Source organism: Rhinolophus ferrumequinum, chromosome 11, assembly GCF_004115265.2.
Source record: "Rhinolophus ferrumequinum isolate MPI-CBG mRhiFer1 chromosome 11, mRhiFer1_v1.p, whole genome shotgun sequence".
Taxonomy (NCBI): Eukaryota; Metazoa; Chordata; class Mammalia; order Chiroptera; family Rhinolophidae; genus Rhinolophus; species Rhinolophus ferrumequinum.
This window is the reverse complement of record NC_046294.1, coordinates 29,073,360-29,095,199: the sequence shown is the minus strand read 5'-3', so window position 1 is coordinate 29,095,199 and position 21,840 is coordinate 29,073,360. Positions and strand designations below refer to the sequence as shown.

The following is a 21,840-nucleotide window of genomic DNA, read 5'->3' as shown; positions in this document are numbered from 1 at the left end:
TAATAGAGTCCTGTGGTCTCCTCTCTTACAGTGCTTTTTCATTATTGGAACTGAGAAGCCATAATCAAGTTTGGTAGAATTATATAAATGTATAAATAAGCTCAAAAGAGAAGCTCTCCCCTTAAGTTTTAAGGTATTGACTTAGTAACTGCACTTCTTACTACTCATTTATTTTCACTTTCATGGCATATTTGAGATCATATATATATATATATATATATATATATCATATATATATATATCATATATATATATATCATATATATATATATCATATATATATATATCATATATATATATATAGTTTTTTTTTGCTTTGCTGGCTTTGTGACCATGTGGAGTACAGAGTGAGTTTTGCTTAAAAATCTTTGTTACAAAAATAATGTCATTACTAGTTAGCCCTGTGGCAATACAGTGTGCAACTTAAGTTTATCCCTGGACATACTGAAACATTTACAAATGAAAACAACATGATGTCTTAGATTTGCTTCAAAACAATCTAAGGAGAAGAGGGATTGGAAGGGTTAGTGAATGGGATGAAGATGAAACAAGGTTAACCATGTGCTGTTGATAACTGCCAAAGTTGGGTGGGTGATGGGGACCAGGGTGAGGTGTGAAGTCTGAGGAAATGGGAGGGGAGGTGATTATATTATACTATTCTATTTTCTTTTGGGAATTCCAAACCTATACTCAAGTTTAAAACAAATGAACAAGAACAAACAAAAACTGTGTCTCCGATTCAGAGAAACTGGGTACTGGTATAGGTTCTGATTTGCTATGTAACTCAGGTATTCACTGAAGTTTCATTAAGCCCTCTATTTTCTCATCTGTAAAACGAGGGTTTGATGTTATTTCTAAGAATTTGGACAATTGACTAAATTTAGTATCATGCAGGTTTCTTAACTATTTGCTTTTAAATACTTAATTGATGGTATTCTCTTAAATTTCACAATTTGTTTTCCGTTAGTATGGTAAAATCTTCTAAATTTCAGCAGTGTTCTTCCAACATTTCTTCTAACACTCTTCACTTAAAAATATTTCACTTTAATTTACTTTAACACTAAGTAAATTCATTATTATACCAAGTTATATATTAAGGCAGAACAGATTGCTTTCTAGAAACTTTAATAATTCAAAACATTGTGTACAATATTGTTTCCAGCCATATGTATAGCTCAGTTTATACATCTGCTATTCTATTTTTAAATGAATGAAAAGTTTTCAGTAACGTAAATTTTGAAGAAAAAACTTTACCTAGTATATTTACCAAGTTATGATTTAATATTCATCAATGTGTAAATATACAAACATGATAGCAATTTTAAACACTTGTGAATAGTTGGCCTTACAAAATTACAACACACTGTAAATAAACCCCTCCCACATTTTATACAAACTACATGATTTTGATATACAAAGATTCTGTTTTTATTATACTGACAATGTACAACCAAGACTATTTACAATGCAAAAAAGTATATAAACCACAATTTAACATTCTGCTACTGGCAGCCACTATAGTTTAGGAGGTAGCTTTAATTAAACAAAATGAACAGAAGCCACATTTCCCAACCTGTGTTCTAAAAATAATTTACATAAGATAAAAATTCATTATATGCACAGTATATACAGTTTAATTATTAAACTGCAATCTAGCTTCATGTTTTTAGTATATCCTGAATAACTAATATGGCAGTGGGTTTGCTATTGATTTAGCATATTGTTCAAAAAACATACTGAACATTTATAACTTTAAGACTCCACATAGTGATATGTCAAAAGTCCATAGATGAGAATCAAGTAAAACTTAAAAACTTTTTTAAAGACATAGACCTAAGCTTTATTCCTTTTCTTCTTCTTTTTTCTTAATGATACATTTGTCTTGTCTCACAAGAACACAGTATCTGAACTGTTGCATTGGCTCTTTTGTAAATTACAGTAAGGGGAAAAGGTATGGAAACTTCCATGAAATAGCACAAGTTCAGGAGAATCAGCTCACTAAGAAATAAATGTAAGTGCATTGTGTCATAATTACTCCCAATTTCTTACAATCAAATGCAATTATTCACCACAGTTTACTTTCCGTAAAATCAAAACTGTAAGTAGATAACATACCAACAAAATTGGAACATATCAGTAGAACCAATGATATCAGGAAGTCTTTATTAATGGAAACATTATATGGAGCCTCAGATACTAGTAAAATCCCATATTAGTAGTTTAGCCAGATCTACTAACCTCACACAGCAATCAGCCCTTTACTTTTTCCTAGCAGTGTGGTCACAAAACACTAAGGGAAAAAATGACTGCGATCACACCCAGGCAATGTAAAATGACTGAAAACAAATGTCCAGCTAGTCTTTTAAAATCTAACAGTTGTTAATATTGTTTTAAAAACATCTTCAGGTTTTTGATTTATAAATCACTTCAACAAATTTATGATTCTATTGTGTCAAAGATGGAAACAAAATGCTATAAGGTAAAGCCGACATATACTCTCACTGTCCTACCTGGGAGACAATCCCTTTTTTGGCTCTGCAGTAAGTTGTCCTGAGATTAATGATCAAATATTAGGTAAAATTAGCCAAGAATTTTTCTTCAGTTTTAGAAAATCACATTTTAAAATATTCTTAAAAAAATATTAACAGCTGTTTTTATCTTGTGCTTAATTCAGAAACAGGTAAAATTTTGCTTCTTATGGATCAGAAAAAATTTAATGTTATAATGCTATCACATACATAAAATCTTTTCAACTTACAGACTTGTTCCAAATAGACCACACATTATTTGGACACTGTATTTTTCACCATTTGATAGTTTAGGCACTTGTTCTTTGACAATGTCTGGTTTAAGAAAGAAACTGCCACCTTCTCCTTTTTCTAAGTGATACCAGGCAGTAATCACAGAAGTGCTTCCCAGATGAAAAAAATCAGACCAGGGTTCACTCTATAAACACTGTGATTTGGGTGGACGGGGGAAATAGTCCCAAATGTTATTTCAGTCTTTAACTCTTGGGAGATTGTAAGCGTAGCGCACCAAAGGGAATCCTCGGCTCTGATAGAAGCAGGCTCGCCCACAGGCCTGCACCTGGTCAGAACTGTCCGAGACGAAAGAGTCTTCCTCATCTGCGTAATCAGAGTGGGCTGACTGCGTGCCACAGTCGGACCAATAGCCATCTGGTCTTTGGCAAGAACCCACTGCCAGTGCAGGGCAGCTGTGCGATTTTATTAAGTGTTTGCACGACACAGGCTTCGTCAAAAGAAATGACTCGCAACAGTCACACACAGTCAGGTTCCCCTGCAAGTGGGAATACATGCCACAGTCGTAGTAGAAATCCTGTTCCACACAACCAGCTTGGCTACTGATAGAAACTGAAACCGATCCACTTTTCTTGGTAATGTGCCGCTTCAGTAACTTCCAGTCTTCTTTAAACTTTGGGTTGAAGAAAACATACAGGACTGGATTCAGGCAAGCAGGCAATGGGAAAAATATCAGAGTAACAGACTTCATTATTTCAGGGCTGATCGAGATGGCAGTGATCAACGGCGCAAATGAGAAAAATGCAACAGGGCAGAAAAAAATGCAGTTGGTGAAGATGAGCCAAGCAACATGCTTAATCATGCCACAATGGGAGTTCTCGGAAAGGTCCTCTTTTTCCAAGTTGCAGTAAAGTTTAGTGTAGATAATGGCCATCAATAAAAATGCTAGTGAGTTTAACAGCACCAAGGTTACAGTAAATCCTAACGATGGTGTTTCTCCCGTGGGAAAGGGCAAGCACAGGGGGGATGCAGAGTATTCCCCTCCGTGGAAAAGTGGGAAACAGCCTGCCACGGCAGCACCCACAAAAGCAAAAAGGGCAGCAACTCGGAACTGTTTGAGATGATTGCTTTTCCCATTTTTCATTATCTCTTTCGCAGATAAGCTTCTTTCGACAGCTGCTAACATCAATAAAAAGATGGCGCTTTCTGAGGAGAAAACGGCAAGAAACCCAGCTATCTTGCAGCCACTGCCAATCTCCCACCAAATGCCAAATTCAGCAAATCTGCCCCAGGACACAGCATCCAGAAAAGTTAAGATGCCAGTATAGGCTCCCATGACTAAGTTAGACACAGCAATCAGGCCTATAAACAATTTGGAGGAAGGCAGTAATGTACAAGATGCAAATGTTGTTAAAATGACAAGCAGGTTGAAAAAAAATGCAACCAAGAAAATGAACCACACAGTTAGACGGATCATCCAACTTCCCAATAAATATTCACAGGGCTTAAAAGCACCTAAAATGAAAAAGAGAGAAATAAAAGACAATGTAGAAAGCATCACATTCCATATGATATGGGTCAAGAGAGACACTAAAGATAGTTAATCTAGAATTACATCTGCTACCAAACTGAATTGAACCAAGTTGAAAAGATATTTCTTAGATATTTCAGTCATTGAACTAGGCTGTTTTAAAAATAACTGACTTTATTTTTTATTAAATATTTGGTAGAGCCATACAGTGATATTTAAAAGACAAATTTCACTTTTTCGTATACCTCCGTTAATATACATAGCACAGTGTCTAGCACATAAAAGGTTCTTGCTATACCAAGGGTTTGGAATTGATAAACTAGAACTTGATTAGGGTTCATAGTTTGCTGCTCTTTTCCTGTTTTTTTTTTTTTTTTTTTTTAACAGGACTTTATTGGGGAACAGTTTGTACTTCTGGGACTTTTCCAAGTCAAGTTGTTGTCTTTTCAATCTTAGTTGTGGAGGGCGCAGCTCAGCTCCAGGTCCAGCTGCCATTGTTAGTTACAGGGGGCACAGCCCACCATCCCTTGCTGGAGTCAAACCGGCAACCTTTGGGTGGAGAGCCCACGTTCCAACCTACTGAGCCATCTGGCGACCCAGGAGATGAGCAGCAGCTCACTGACTTCATTCTAGTTGGCGGAGGGCGCAGCTCGCTGGACCATGTGGGAATCGAACCGGCAACCCTGTTGCCCAGAGCTCGCGCTCTAACCAACTGAGCCACCCGCCCGCCCCACTCTTTTTCTTGAGAAAGCAATATACAACTCTATCTATTTTCTCACTTGTGGATAATAATGCCTGTTTCATAGAGTTGTGTAGCATAGGTAAAATTACATACATAAGGCAGCCAAGCAGGCTACTGGATACACAGCTGTACTTAATAAAGATGAGGTCCTTCTTCCTTCCTAATCCTAGTATACTTTATAATAATGCATACACATATTTTTTACACGTTTCTTATAGCTTTAAAAGGCAATCTAATGAAGCACGTTAAGATAAGTGTAATTATCCCCATTTTTCATCCAGAGAAACTGACATTTCAAAGTGTTTGATTGACCTGACACAGGTTATTCAGTAAGACAGTATAGGGAGAACTAAACGACTCTAATGTTAAGTATTCATACAAAGCTATATCCAGTAAAACCCTGCATAACTTAAAACTAGGATTGCAAGAACTAATTTAGTAGCTGAATTGTAAGTTTCAGTAACTGACTTTGAGATGCTAGTTGCATCACAAATGACAACTGCTTTATTTAAAAATTAGTAAAGAAAAACAAAATGTTGCCTTCAAAGCACAAGAAAACTGTGTATTACCACTGCCTGCAAGAACAGGTTCTGATTTATCTTTCTGAAATGTCATGAAGTTTCATACATCCCATAAAGCATTTTAATCAATGAGATATTCATAGACCTAACAAGCCAGGTCTGCCCATTTATATCCATCTAACTCCCAAATAACACAGGAAACTTCTAAAAATCATTTTTAATTAATCAATTTTTTAAAGTTTTCCCCTCATGGAAGTGTTAAGAAGCTTTCACCTTTGTCTCTGTACCTGAACTCATTCTTCTTCAAAGAAGATTAGCTCAGCTGACCTGGGAGAAAGGGACACCCTTTGGGAAGTGTTTGACTAGTGGGTGGAGTTCCTTTCCCTCAAAGGCCTGGGAAGCAGACCCCATCCAGTCTCTGTCTTTGGAAACCAGCTGCCTCCTCCGGTTCTGACAGAAGGATCCTGCTCTCCTCCACTTCTGCTCCTGAGTCAGCAGGCATGTGACATCAGTGTCTGTGCGTTAATATAACTGAATGAGGGAGGCAGGCCTTCCATACTGTAGCCTGGGGAGATGAGCTCGGATCAACTTTCCTTCTGGTTGACCCCCAAGGTTTAAATTCAGTGTAGAGGAAATGGAATTTCTGCATGTTCAGGTCTAATTTCCCCTTTAATAAAGCCGCCCCCTTCCCATTGTGTTGTCAGTTTCTTATGTACATTTTCCATCACCAGAATCTCAGGGGGGCAAAGTGAACGAGGTGCATCCCTTAACTTCCAACAATTAATATAAAAACTGTTAGGTTAGTGCAAAAGTAGCTGCGGTTTTTGCAACTATTTTTAACATTTTAAACTGCAATTACTTTTGCACCAGCCTAATTGATAAATTGCATACACATAAATGATTCTTGCCAACTCTTTTTTTTTTCCCCCTTTCTTCCGCCTACCGCCTACTCCCACTCCAGTTTAAGCTGTTGTTTCTCAGTCTAGTTGTGTAGGACACAACTCCCTGGCCCATGCTGGTATTATGAGCCTTGCGCTCCCTCCAGAGACAGCACTTAGCAGCCTGCGGCAGCTCATGCCAACCTCCTGCTGCTCATGGCAGCCCAGCTCCAGGTAGAGCTGTTGTTCACAATCTTAGTTGTAAAGGGCGCAGCTCACTGGCCCATGCGGTAATCAAACCGGCAACGGCGGCGTAATTCTATTCACTCATCTGGTCACTTGAAGTTTCTCAACACAAGGTACTGTGCTAAGTATTAACAGAATACAAACACTGTCCCTCGAGAAGCTCACAATTCAGCAGTAATCATTATAGAATCATAATATATGATTCTGAGTTATCATTATGTCCAGATCATCTTGTGTCGATATACTAAAAAAAGGAACCTACTTTATTGAACACAATTTAGCCAATTATTTAATTTTTCCTTTTCTAGTAAAATTCTAAATCCATCTTTTCTGATAGATTAGGCAGAACACAGTATAGTCACAATGGTCAGTTCAGTAACTTTCCCAAGTCTACTCGGTTCAATGAAATAAAATAAAATACAACAAAAAGGAAAAGTTGCATTAAAAAAAAAAAAGCACTAAAAATCCTTATAGACCAATAAGTTACTTATAGACATTGTCCTAAAGTTAAAGGCTCATTAAGAACATACCTCTCTATCTTTAATGTGCATAGCCCTCATCTGGGGAGCTGGTTAACACATACTCACTAGGTCTGGACAGGACATTCTGCAAAAAAATGCCTAAGTCTCTCATACACACACCACACTTGAGTCTGAAAGCCTTGTGAGATCATCTAATCCTAACTGTACTACAGAAATCACATCTATTCCCAGAAGTTTTAGAGATATTTGCCCAATGTTTGTTTAAAGCAAGAAACTGCAGCAAGATGTATTGAGCATACCTGTGGAGGGTGTGCAGTGGATAATTATTTGACTGTGTTCTTCATTGTCAGCACTGCCAGTGACACCTGCCGCATCAGCAGGACCTGAATGGAAAACACCAAACGGGGTTTAAACTCAAGCCTTACGCCATTCAAAAGTACCCGAGTTTCCTGCAATCGTCTCTCACAGGCACCATGGAAGTTTGGCCTGTATGAGGCTTGATAACGTATTAGAGATAGCAGTAACACAGTAAATACTGATCCTCCACCCACTAATTATAACAATGTTATAAAGAAGTGTTCTATTTTAAAAAATACATCACTTGCCTTTATCCTTGGCTACACTGTGGTCTTGGAGGCTCTTATCTTCTGTGTTTGAATGTGCATAAGAGTCACAACCCCAAAATGCACAGCACTGATAAGCATATGGTACAGATAAAGACCTGGAAAAAAATTGTAACATCTACACTGAATGACAACTTCACAGACTTGCTCTTGTTTTGTAAAAATTATTTTAATCTTTGAAAACCTCAGTCTAAGAAAGACATGACTGTTACATGCTTTAAGCTAGTCATTATCCTCTCCAGGCCTCAGTTTCCTCATTTGTGAAAAAAGCTCTGGCATCAGATGACATTACAAGCTTCTCCATTTATGTAAGATAAGCTTTTAAAAAACTGGATTTAAATCGAACCATATTTAAATTTAATAGCAATACTATAATTTAAAATAAAATCTTATCAGGTTCCTTTTATAAATGAAAAACCACACTCAATTTATTGTATAAAACTGATATAGGTTCATTCAAAATTAATGTCTCAAGTCACTTGTACCTTTACACCATGAAATAAATTTACTTTGTTCAGACATATAGTGAAAATATTTATTCTCTTCCCCCACAATAATATTCCCAAGCCCTCTCTACTGTATCTAATGAGGTCCCCACACTAACTCTAATGTCTCTATGAAGTATTATAGCACTGTATCAATAGGTTCACACTTCTGTGGTTTCTACCACCTTGCTTCTAATGACCAATCCACTGTATAAAAAATCATTCTGATGAGTAACTATATTATCTCTTTCACAGCATCAAGGGCTCCAATTCATGTTGTCAAAAACGATGGACTAATGCTCGTGTTCTATTTTCTACCAAATCTCTCAGGACTGAGGTAGAAAACACCCTTAAAGTATAGCCTCCCAGAAAATCTGGGAAGCACAGCAAAAAACTAGCACACTCTATAATTTGGGAGCCTAACAGAACTTCAACAAAAAAGAAACATAAGCAAAAACACACCTGAGATTAACAAAGTCTTTTGCTGATAAGGCTTCTTTCAGCTGGAAGTTGCCCACCAATTTTAGTTGATTTAACCCATTTAGGCCTTCCGTAGGAAATGAAGTTAATTCATTGAAACTTATATCCCTAAAATGTAAATGAGACTTCAAATTAACTCCTAAGATGCAAATCACATAAAAACATTTATACATGTGTTAATGTCATAAATATTAGAGTTCCAAAAAGTTTAGGTGTGCTAAAATGACAGATCTAGCATTCGTCTTGCCAACTTAGAAGCTGTTACTATACCAATGCAGCTTAGCATTTATACAGGGAACAACTAAGCAGAAAAATAATTTGATAGGTCAGTGCTAAAACACAAGTTTCTGTAGACTACTCATTACTTTCCTGATATTATTGCATAAAGTCATCAACTTACAGGTTAGTTATTGACCCAAGCTTGGCAAAAGCTCTGTCGTGAATTTTATGGATCAGGTTTCTACTCAGATCTCTGCAATTATAAGAACAGCATGTTAATCTTTTCAAATAAACTCAAATCGCAATTACTTTGACTATACTTTAGAGTCTGAGGTAGTCACAATATCCCTGATAACAAAGATCTTTAATCTTATCCAACAACATTTTTTATGTTGAATGCCTCTCCTTCACAAAAATCTATTTCTTGGAATGTGTTCCATGTAGTAGCAATTCTAGTTGGCATCTGTTTCAAAACAGTTGTGAATTTTCTCTACCTTATCATTCTGGTACCAGTTTAAAACCATAAATGATATGATATAACCTTTAGTACTATTAACCAGGTGAGGAAAAGCTCAGCTCCTGAAAAAGCTGAAAATCAAAACAGGTTTCATATTATTTGCCTTCTCAAAGGTTAGTGATAATGCCCTGAGGGAAGACAAATAATCAATAAGCAAACAAGAACATTCCAGAAGGGCTTCAGATATCCTTTTTTTTTTTCCCAAGCAGGAAATAAAAACCGTATCAACACCAGAGCCATACTATACTCAAGAATGCACCCTGAGGAATTCTCACATTACAGAAATAATAAAACAGAAATAATCTGCAACCAACCACACTTACAGAGAGCCTTTATGGAAATTTAGAGATTGGATAAATTCATTTCATGACACATCTCCTAGATAACAGGAAACCAAGACAAATGTGGTTCTAAATCATGAAAAGGCCAGCTTTTCACTGTTGTTGCTTATCCTTATCGGCGCTCTAGAAGTGATGGCAGCTGGAAGCCAGCCTTCCTCACTACAGCTCAGACCCATAGTAAGCCTGTCAGCAAGGAGGAAAGACCTAGCAACCCAACCACCCATAAAATGTTTGCTAATAGAATGCATCTCACATTTCCTACTGGGGATCTACTGAAAAACCGGATTCAATATATGTAATTTCACTTCATTGTCAATTTTTCAAATGTGTCCTGTATTTTAAAAAATGTTCACTGATTTAGTGATTTGTGTGTTCTGCACTAAAGTTCTAGGAAGGTAGTGACAAGGTTTGCTTTAGTCACCTCTATATGCCCAAGTGCTTAATAGAGTACTTGGCACAAATACACACTCAAATACAAATACTTTTTTTTAAATGAGTGCTTCTGCTGCCTATTAGCTATATTTGTCATGATAGATACCCCTGGGCAGGGGTCAGCAAACTTTCTCTGTAGAAAGCCAGATAGTAAATATTTTTCACCTCCGGGGGTCATATGGTCTCTACTGCAAATATTCAACTCTGCCCCAGTATGGTGAAATCAGCTTTAGACCACACTTAACAAAAAAGGCATGGCTGTGTTCTAATAAAACTTAATTTACAAAAACAGGGGACGGGCTGGACCTGGCCCATAATTACACTTTGCCTACTCCAGCCCTAATGGATTAGCAAACCTCACTATTATGGCTTGAAAACAAACAAGCTGCACCTCTCAGGTTATACACATTACACTTTTTCACTCACCAACGTATCATATCAGAAATTCACTAAGGTAAAAAATACTGAAAGTACATTATTTGTGAAGTACCATGTGGTGGTACAGTTTCAATAATATTTACACATAGTAAATCATACCTTTAAGTATATTTATTAAAATGGGAATTGTACTGATACATTTAATTTATAGCTTGACAAAAATTTTACTTATCTCTAATAATCATAGAGAAACTTACAGAATCCTTAGGGATATCAGGCCTTGAAAAGTACCTTCTTTTATTTGGTGGATCTGATTACGTTGCAAAGAACTAAAAGAAGAAGAAAAAGGAGGGGAGAGAAAATTATTTTCTATTTTAAAACAGAATATTTCTTAATTAAACTTTTTTCTAAGTTTAAATACTCATTCGTAAGTGTTCAACCATATTTAGGCCAGGAGCAGAAACCTTATCTTAAAAGCCATCTTGTCTCGATCCTGTCTTGCTTTATCTCCTCGGGGCCTGGGCGACCTGGGGCCAGGGTATGAGCTAGAGGCTTGGTCATGCCCTGAAACCCTTTGTCAACGAAAACCCCCTGAAGCACTGAAGGGGGAATAGCCTCGCTTACCCCCTCCTATAACACTCCATACCCCTCTTTGCTAGGGGAGGTTATGGTCTTTTCTAGCCTGACCTCCCGCAGCTCAAACATGCCAAATAAATTCTAATAGACCAATCTTGGTCTCCCGCGACTCATTCCTCTGGCCATGCCTAACAATAAGTAACATCGATTAATCTTGTAAAAGTAAAGGGAATGACTATTTCCTCATCTATAAGATGAAATGGTTAGTCTACTTAGTATCCCATCCCCAATTATACTGGAGTATATGTACATTATCTAAATTCCTTATCAACATCACTCAGGAAGGAGAGCAGGAAGACAACACAGGGACAACGGATCCAAGACGACACAACCATACCAAATACCATAGACATAGAAAGAAAGTTAGAGGAAGGAGAAGATCAAAAATGGGGGAATTAATGCCTCTCTCTCTCCCCCCCACCCCCATCAACCTCCATCAGAGCTGCCCTATGAAGAAGGTACACAGTGAATATCCATGTCTGGTTTCCCTCAACAGCCAGGACCAGTTTCTGTTTGTCTTTTGTTTGTACACACTGCCCTCCCCACATAGTGTCTCATAGAATGCCTGACATGTAGGTGCCTAATAAATGCTGGTTGCATGAGCACCCAGGCACAATTGGACATTTATTCATAGGAGTGCATAATTATATGATTCTCTAATTCCTTAATATTAAAGCCATTTGTATAAAATAGGAAATGCTCAGTGAATTAATATATCACAGCAAAATAAAAGAGTAAGTCAAGGAACAACTTACATCTCTTCCAGAGCATGGCAACCATTAAAGCTTGGAAGGTCTTTTATATTGTTGTAAGACAAGTCCCTAAAACACAATAGAAATTAACAAATTAATGTTATGCTATCAGAAAACTACATTAAAAGAGTTGTACTCAGAATCATTAAAAGCAACACTAAGATCTATAAGAAAGATATGAATAAGAAAACCAACTATAAACAGGCTTCAGATTTGCAAACTTCAAGTACACAATGTTGAGTATAGACAACGTAAAATATTTTAAAGGATTAAGTATGTAAAATTAAAAATATAAAAATAGAATACAGAAAATATATAAAAATTATCTTGAACTGGTCAAGTTAATGGGCTTTTTTAATTTATATTTTTTGTAATATTGTTTACACCATCAATAATTTCTATGTTGTTTAACTAAAAAGCTTTAAGAGAAATGGTATGCATGCTCACATTTTAAAAAACATTTCTATTAAATCAAATATTGGGACTACTTAACTCCCAGTTAATCCCACTGCAGTTTTTTCTCAGTGGTAATCTTCACGTTTGACACTCCATGACACCATTTAATTACTTCCTTAATCAATCATTTACTTATTTTGTTACCATCTCTTTCCACCGAATACTTATTAACAACTCAGTAACTTAATTATTTGCTCTTGTAACATTTTTACATCCTTTATTTACTTTTAATTTCTTAGTTTAAAGTTTTTGGACAGCTCCATGCTTAGTTGGTTCCCGATCCAAGAAAGATTTGGCCTCTGCTTAGGTTATGGATGAAAGAGCAGAATACAGAGAGTTAACACCCTTGAGGAAACTAGAGTAAGGACTCAGAGTCAGGGTGAGGAAAAAAAATATCAAAGAAGAACCTAGCTTGGTTTTACTTGGTTCAAAGTAAAGTCACAAGATGTATGATATATACATAACCCTAAAATCAAATTCAAATGCACATTACCTACCCCAAGGGGTTATTAAAAAAGGCCACTCATTTGAAGAGAACAAATAAGAAATAATTATACTTTAAAATCACCAAATAAAAATAGTTCATTAAAAATAAAACTCAGCATGTATGAAGTACATTTTTAAAAAAAGGTATAAGAAGGGATGAAAAATCCAACTTACAAAATTCTAAGCATCTTTTGTTCTTGGCACAAATTACTGGATATACTGCTTATCTTTGTACCTGTCAAGGTCCTGTGGGAAAACATTGTTCATGTAAGAAATGATTCAAGCTGAGATGGTAAACAAACTGTTATTCTCATATAGAAAAATAAATGCTCACATATCCGCTTACGGCCTAGAGTCTATGTATCCCACTACATAATTACCCCCTAAAATTAGGCAGGTGGGAAGATAAATTAACCCTTGATGCTGGTATCATTTTCATAGTAATGTAGAAAAGCTCGTGACACTAGATATTAATATTGTCCAGACAATAAGCTTTTCTCAGATGGACCAACAGAAAACCACTAACCCACAGTCACAGCCTGACCACAATTACCTGCAAGTTCTGTCTCTCCCCACCTCACCCAAAACATTTGAAACCAACTTGGCATCTTGCCCCCAAACCTTATTTCTGTCTTTTCTTCCATCAACCTGACTCAATGTTCTCCACTTTTCTCTTATGTCCCTCCCTTTATTCCCATCTGCAGTCAATTCTTTCTTTCTCTGTAGTGTCTCCAGCATCTGACCCTCTCTCTCCATTTTCCCTGCACTATACAGATCAAAGGCGAAATGATGTACAATGGGTAAAAGAATCTCAGACAGGCCATATGGAAGAACTCCAGTGATGGACCACTAAAGACACAGAACTCTCATGTTTAAATGTGTTTGTTTAGCCAGGTGGATTATTCCCATGGCCTCCTCACCAATCTTCCTACCTCTTCGAGGGCTGATCAAACAATATGGTGAATGCTTAAATTTAAAAAAATTATTACAGTAAAAGACAAACTGCCATTACTCCCCTCAAAATACAACTTCCCCTCATTTTGAACACACTTATGCCATCGTTCTTGCCACTTTCTGAAGTAGTTCTAGAAGTCCTCTTTCATGAGTGTCTTTAGTTTCACTGTCATGGCTACCTCAATGTCCGAAATTGATTCAAAACATTTACCTTTCCTGGTCATTTTGTCGTTGGGGACAATCCAGAAATTGCATGGTGCCAAATTTGGTGAATATGGTGGATGAGGACACATCATAATGTTTTTATTTAACGATACAGAAATTGTATCAGAAGCCATGTGTGACATGAAGCCTTTCCATTGTGATCAAAACATATAGTGAATGCTGCTGCCAAGTGCCATCCAACGGATAGGCAGAGATCTTCAATATGGGACGTGGCACAGCATGTTGAACCTTAGTAGTGACAGTGTGTAACAAGTTTCAACTTATTCAGTGTAGTCAGCCGGGTGTGAGCTACGGTTGAGAGAAGGTGTGTTTTAAAGTGTGCTGTAAATCATCCTCCATCATGACAGCACCCCGTGTCACACATCGTTTCTGGTATATGGCAATTTTTGTCCAATAAAAATATTATGGTGTGTTCTCATCCACATTATTCACCGGATCTGGCACCATGCAACTTCTACCTCTTCCCCAAAGTCAAAATGATTCAGGACATTGAGGCAGCCACAACAGTGCAACTAAAGGCACTCATGAAAGAGGACTTCCAGAACTGCTTCAGAAAGTGGCAAGAATGATGGGATAAGTGTGTTTGAAGGGGATTAATGGCAATGTGTCTTTTACTGTAACAACTTTTTTTATTTAAACATTCACCGTATGGTTTGATCACACCTCATGGTCTTTCTTATCCTCCTCACACCATGTGCTCCATTGTTCTCAAACCTCCAACTCTGTTAAGATTCAAATTTAAACTCCTTATCTCAGTGCTCCCCAACTTCTTTTTTCTTACATCTTGGCACATATGAAACTGGAGACCCTGGCCACCTCAGCCCCTCCCCCCCATGGCTGTCTCAAGGGCTGAGGTCATCCAGATCTTGGGTGCACACTTAACCCATTCACACACCACCAACTGGGAAGCTTTACCATACCCAATGTTCAATGTTCAAGGCTTGCCACTTTAAAATTGCACCCAATGCACCCAATTTTCCAAATTTCTCTATACCACTCCCCATTCCATAATAAACACACAAATCTAGCTATATTTGGTCACCTGTATACGATTCTTAAGTATCTTTTCAGTATTCCCTATTTTACTAAATTCCGCCTTTCTAAATAAAAGACACAGCTCTGAGAAACCTGACAGTATTCAATTTTGAAACATTTCACCTACTCCATGAAGCATTTTCTGATGATCTAACATTTATTGCTCTACTTCTGAACTCCTAAGTCACTGCTTCTCATTTAGCACTTACTGCCTTATATTTTCAATGACTTTCTCAGCTCTTAACCCCACATACTAGGCTCTACTTTACCTGAGCTGACTGACCCCAAACCCAATATATCCATCACCATGTACGATATTCACAAAGGGAGGTTGTTAGAATCAACATAAAGTCTTCAGCATCACCAAAAAGCATTGGCAGGCCAACGTTATCTTTACATAACCCCTCTTCAAAGGGCCACACTTACAGACTCTCCAGGTGGACAGTTCCGGTTAGATTGGGGAATTGCTGCACCATGGTTGCACCACGAATGACTCTTTAAGAAAATGGGAGAGAAAAAGTAATTTAAAATGAAAAATTTTCACAGCTAATATCTGCATTTTATTTTCTAAGCAGCTTAAATTTATAGTACTCTTAGACCTAAAAATAAAATTGTTTTCATTTCGTGGTTGTACCTGAAAGTGTGATAATTTGGCCAAGTGTTCATAGAAATAAAAACTACCATAAATTTTCAGAACTGTCCTTTGGACTTCTCCCAAGGAGCAGAAAAGATTTTGTTTTCTGGAGCTACAATAATAAAGTCTAGTTTTCCTTTAAAACAATTGTATAAATATTCAGGTTTGTTTTCAAATTTGTATAATACTTACAAGGAATGCAGATCAGATAAATTGTGAAATGCTGAGTTTCCCACAAAAGATAGAGGATTATCATACAAATGTCTGTAAAAGTGCCAAAAGATAAATAAATAAATAAATCAAAGTTTTCATATGTTCACAAGCACTCCAAAACTAAATCTATGTTCACAAATTCTATCTATCTAAAAGCCTGAATTTTCATTCTTTCAGATGTTTGGTTGGCATCGTATAGACATAACTGTACATGGCTATATATTAGAAGAAACTTTTAAAACTACTTACATAGTTCTTAAAAGTGGATTACCATCAAATGCTCCATCAGGGATAACAGAAATAGAATTACTATGAAATAACCTAAAAGGGTAGGAGAAAAATATTTTGAAATGCATATCCCCTTGTAAAACAAGTTAAAACCCAAATATCTACTATTATTCGGTATTATATAGCATATAACCGATAACTACATGAGAACTTCAAAAATGTGGGGAAACTGAATTTTTAATTCTATCTTATCTTTTTCAGGACCACAGACAGTTCTTTTTAAACCCACAGCTTAGCCTGTTATCCATCAGGTGTCTCATATTCACTTAGCTGTACCTTCATCATCAAACAACTTTAGACGACCAGAATCAGAAGGTGTTCTAAGCCCCAAATCTATCTCCTGCATTTAGTCTTTAAGCAATGCACCTTAGAGTTTTAGCTGTCATCTCATGACACACAATCCCTGTTATGCCATATACATTCCTATTTTTGCCCTTGACAAATCCAACTTCTAAAATACTCCCCTATCCCTTTTATCTATTTAAATATTTCCATTCATTCAAGTCCAGTCAAATTGCTTCTCTTTAGTGATGCCTTTTCCAATCTCACCAAGCCTCGATAAAGTCTTTTTCTGGAATGAGTTATTTATCCTCTTCACTCAGCACTTATTTCTACCTAGAAACTATCTGCCTGCCTTATATGGCCAGCTTCCCCAATGGGACTAAAAGACTATACACTCCGACAAAGCAGAGACTGTACGTTATTGCTTTGGTTTCACCAGAACCAGCCTGATACAGCAATCTATGCACAGAATTGTTCGTGCTAGCTAACATATTCCCAGGTGTGTGATCATGTGTTGTGTTTTGTGGTACATGTAATGGAACAAAGATGTTCTAAAAATCTGATTGTTGCAACATTAAGTGAGGAATTCTAGGGATTTTAAAGCATAAATAGAGGAAAACAATACTCACAGCTCTTTTAGGCTTGGAAGGGCTTTAATAGCCTGAGGAAATTCCCCCAAGTTATTATAATTCAAGTCCCTAGGAAAAAAAAATGGGGAAACTATGTAAGAATATTGAAGAGTGGTCTCAATTTGTAAGGCATTTTGATACAAACTATTTTTTTAAAAACCTCATCCTCTGGATGGTAATCTTTCTTTACCAACTATATTACCATTCAGAACCCTGTAGGACTTTAATTGAATTTACACCTTATCTTAGAATACCGAATGGGAAAAAAAAATCATAATTCTCCTATGATGTTAATTTTAAAAGTTCAAAGAACTCTCAGAATCACATATTACTGGTACATTAAGTAAACAAATCACCTGAATGGCATTTCTCAGGAAATTTACCATAAAATTGAATTTACTGAATATCCATTTATAAGTGACAATAGCCTGCAACAGAGGTTTCCATTTGGGGTTTTGAGTGGCTTCCTGAAATTCTGGCATCGGGGCAGCAAACCTCAGTCCTACCATCAGCAGAATGACCAGAGATAGATTTGAATAAGGAGAAGGACCAGGATGGGTTCACACAATTATTGTCCTCTAATAAATATGTTATGAACTGTAGAAATTGTTAACAGTCAGTCATTAGGAGAGAGAAAAACCAGAGATCTGTACTAAAAAGTCTTAATTCTGAGTATGTTTAAATTTTAATTCTTTTAACCTAAAAAGCATGTTTGCACATGATCAGCATGGTTGATTTCAGAATGAGAGTAAAACAAGTTCAAATGCTCAGCTCCTGAGACACCTATTTTGTTCTCCTGTTCTACATAGAAAGAAAAGTGGCTGATAAAAATTTCACCAGGAAGAAGAGGTTTAATTTTAATATAATTGGAATAGTATACATGGTCTAGGATCAGAAGACCCATTCAGGTCTCCTGTTATACTGGTATTTACATACTTAGAAAAAAAGAACTGAGTTTGGAACCATCTTCTTTAAGAATTTCAACTTTCAAATATCCACTGATGTTAACCATCTTTTAGTTGTTTAGACAGAAAAGTGGGTTCACAGAGTACTAGAAGATTTTCAGTCTTCTCAGTAACTGACAGTTAACCAGAAAAGTCAGTAAAACAAAATATTACAAACCATAAGCATTTCAATCAGATGTTACTCGTCCATCTAATTGGGACAGTCTCTGAATCATTTACTACCACAAAGGCAAATATTATGTCTTGGAATAAAGGCAACTAATATAAACTAAAACAACAAAACTAAAGATCCTACTCTCGAGTACACATAGCTGCACAATGTCTTTTGTTCATACACTGGTGCAATGTACAATTGAAACACGCAGAATTCCAAAATACTTTAACTAGCAGAAACAACAAAAATATCCTAAGCAAAATGAAAAACTTCATTTAGCAATATGAAAACAAACACAGTATTCAAACCCACTGTTAACAATTTAGCAAGGCAATTTAAATCATGGGGAAAAAAAATTTTTTTTTCCAGAATTAACTTCATAAAGTTCAAAAGTTAACTGTGTATCATTCATTCCAACAAAACCAAAATTTTTGAAAATGTATACAGGTTGGCAAATTAAGCTGCTTTTTATGTGTATACTTTTGAAAGCAATCTCAAGTTCAAACTTGTGTGCCATTTTTAACCATAAACTTAGATTGGTAGACATAACTGTGTTATTTGATAGCAAAATTTAGTCATTAAAGCACATTAATAATGAACTGAACTCAAGACCATTATTTTTTTCCTTTTCCTGCAATGAAATACAAAACTACACCATCAACATCACAACGTGATCATCCAAAACATGAATAAACTTACAAGGTCTCCAGGTTGTCTAGTCCATCAAAACAGTGTCGACCCAGGCTTTTAATTTTATTGTTATGAAGATGCCTATGGAAAAAAGCATCAAAATGATTTTTACATCACCCAATAGCAACTGTTATGTTTCATACATCTAAATTGGTATGGCTTAAAGCTATGGTGCAGTTCAACATTTCAACACTTGACTAATGGAAAACAAAGAGCACGGGGTAGTTACGTCTTCATATACCCTTTACAGACAGATTCACTGGACAGAATACCAGTGAAGAAGGAAAATATCTCTAGTGGAAAGAGGGTACACATAGTAAAGTTTCCTTTTTATTCGCCCTTATCAAAACAAGTTTTGATGAGCTTTTACTTATACGAAGTGAAACTCGGATGAGTTCTCATATGCGGAAGGAGGGGAAATGACCTGGGAAGTCAGTGTACATGGAGAATCAGCAACAGATTTGAAATTTAGAAAAGCCATTTTATTATGTCCAAGTTTTCAAAGATTAGAAACACCAAAAATCATATACTCCTTGAATAGACAAGTTGTTAAACACATAAAATATCACTAAAACTTTTCTGTGAGCATCTCAAAATGATTCTGTTTCTTTTAACATTGGATACACTGCTGATACACAAGCAAAAGCTGTAACAAGCATTTGCTAAATGACCCAATTTCTTCTCATGGTTACAAATGGCCACATATTTTAAAGAGATTCAACAGTTATCATCAGAGATTAATTTTTTAAATTATCCTATTTTGTGCTTTTAAAAGTCATCGCATTTCATTTTCTAAAAGAGGCAGCTCCCTCAAATCCTAGCTTTTCATGAAGCATCATCAGTGAGGTATTTTCATAATAGTTTGTCACCAGAAACCCGTTTTTGTCCCCAAGTCAACACAAATATATGCTAGTAGAAGGGGAGGATACTTACAGGACCACCAGGCTTGACAGGTTGTTAAATGCAAAGTCGGGGATGCTGGAGATTTTGTTGAGAGCCAAGGTCAACGCCTGCAGAGTGGGCAGGTTGCTGAGGGGATGCACAGGCACCTCTGTCAGGCTGTTGTCATCCAGCCACAGATGTCGTAACTGAGCAAGCCCCTCGAAACTGTCCTCGGGGACTGAGGTAATGTGGTTGGCATCTAAACGCCTGACAGAGACAGAAACAACCACGCTCAATAACAAATTCTAGCAGAATGAGTCAATCCAAGTCACACAACTCTCCAAGTTTTCAAAGCAAAAAGGAGTTATAAACATGACCAGGGCTGTAACATCCTGATAGCTTTAATTTCACTACAAGTTCTCATAAAAAAAATCTAACAACTTTTCCAAACCAGGGTATGGAAGGCAGTTCTTTCCTTTCCTTCATAACAAAGGAATGAATCTAAATCTGAATCCTTCAAGAATCTTTGGCTTAAAGTAACTTTAGAGCAGAAAGATGTTGAAAGAAAGAAAACCCTCACAAAGCTCAAGCTGGAATTTTATGTTTTATGTCTAAAAAAGAAATAGAATATATTTATCGAAAATACAGAAAAACAAGACACTAAACTGAGCTAAAGCTACTCTACTGACAATTTTACATTATTTAATATCTAATATTTGATGTTAAATTTAATTGCTATTCTGACCTGGAACCCAAGGGAAAAAATAAGAAAATATTTTTAAAATCTTTTTTACAGCAACAAACCATTTCAATAGATTATTAACAATCCTTATTACCACCAGCCAAGTTGAAAATGTAGTTGTCATGTAGTGGCAAAGCAACATTCTCTCTTCTCTTAGCACTAAGTGCTTTTTAAAAAATTAGTTTGTCAAAATTAACAGTTATTAAGAACAGGCCAACTGTCCATAGAAAAAGTTAAACAGTTTCTCTGATCAGTGTTATTGTGGCTTTCAAGCTTCTTTAATTTTTCCAAATTTTTTTTAATTAAGGACACCTCACTAATAGGATTACTCATACTTAAAATTAAGTCCCCTTCTGAAAATATGAAAAACTAAGTTCTAAGTGCTGTTATTGTTGGCACAACCAGGCCTAATTGTTGGACTAATAGCTTTTCCAACACAAAGACAATCTGATATTTATATGATAAAGGATAGTATGCGCCAGGCAGGTCACAACTTTCTTCAAAAACCCCTTGTTGACGTATCTTCATTACTTCAATTCACACCTGACAGACTTGGACCTCTGGGTGAAAATTAGGGAACAATAACAACAACAACAACAACAAATCCACTGGTGAAAAGTCAAAATGACAGCATATTTTTAAAGAAATTGAGTTTGACAGGTTTCAAGTTCAGGAAATTCTTTTTGTGCCTCCCATTTCTTTATGCTGCTCCGACTTCAGATTCTGCCATCATTGCCCCTTTCTTTACCCTCCAGACAAAACTCAGCTAACCTCCCCAGTCCCAGGAGCAGCCTCCCGCCCAGAGGCAGATTAGCAAGGGTTGAAGACCCTTGGTCATGGTGAGAATCTGATGGAAGTTTTCTTTTAGCTAAAGTTGAGATAACCAACTGAAAGGGCACTAAAAATGGGAGCGCTCGGAAACTGAGCAGTTGTTGCCCAAGAAGCCACTTAGAAACAAACTTTTTTAGGCTTGTTTATTCCTTGGGCTCTCTCGAATCTACCCCTGAGAAGAGACAGGCATCCTTTACAGTACAGACTTGCAAAGTCCGGGCTACGGAGCTGCTTAGCTAGCAGATTCGGTGGCATGAGGAGATAGGAGAGTGTGCGCGTGCACGTACACACATACACACACAGACACACACACACAAACACTTCACAATCTCAAGGAACTTCCACTTAGAGA

The 21,840-nt window shown here is 36.6% G+C and overlaps 1 protein-coding gene across 1 annotated transcript in view; it reads right to left on the bottom strand.

Annotated features, from left to right (window-relative positions):
- Window positions 1–1,108: 1,108 nt before the first annotated feature.
- Window positions 1,109–21,840, bottom strand: part of LGR4 (leucine rich repeat containing G protein-coupled receptor 4) — a 95,905-nt gene continuing 75,173 nt past the window's right edge. Inside the window, exons 5-18 of the mRNA XM_033120214.1 lie at window positions 19,967–20,182; window positions 19,043–19,114; window positions 17,225–17,293; window positions 16,275–16,346; window positions 16,005–16,076; window positions 15,605–15,673; window positions 13,139–13,210; window positions 12,026–12,091; window positions 10,892–10,963; window positions 9,148–9,219; window positions 8,730–8,855; window positions 7,765–7,880; window positions 7,459–7,542; window positions 1,109–4,274 (exon numbers count right to left, since the gene is read on the bottom strand). Coding sequence (XP_032976105.1) covers window positions 2,998–4,274; window positions 7,459–7,542; window positions 7,765–7,880; window positions 8,730–8,855; window positions 9,148–9,219; window positions 10,892–10,963; window positions 12,026–12,091; window positions 13,139–13,210; window positions 15,605–15,673; window positions 16,005–16,076; window positions 16,275–16,346; window positions 17,225–17,293; window positions 19,043–19,114; window positions 19,967–20,182 — 2,455 coding nt within the window. The 3' untranslated portion in view covers window positions 1,109–2,997. The remainder of the gene's footprint in view (window positions 4,275–7,458; window positions 7,543–7,764; window positions 7,881–8,729; window positions 8,856–9,147; window positions 9,220–10,891; window positions 10,964–12,025; window positions 12,092–13,138; window positions 13,211–15,604; window positions 15,674–16,004; window positions 16,077–16,274; window positions 16,347–17,224; window positions 17,294–19,042; window positions 19,115–19,966; window positions 20,183–21,840) is intronic.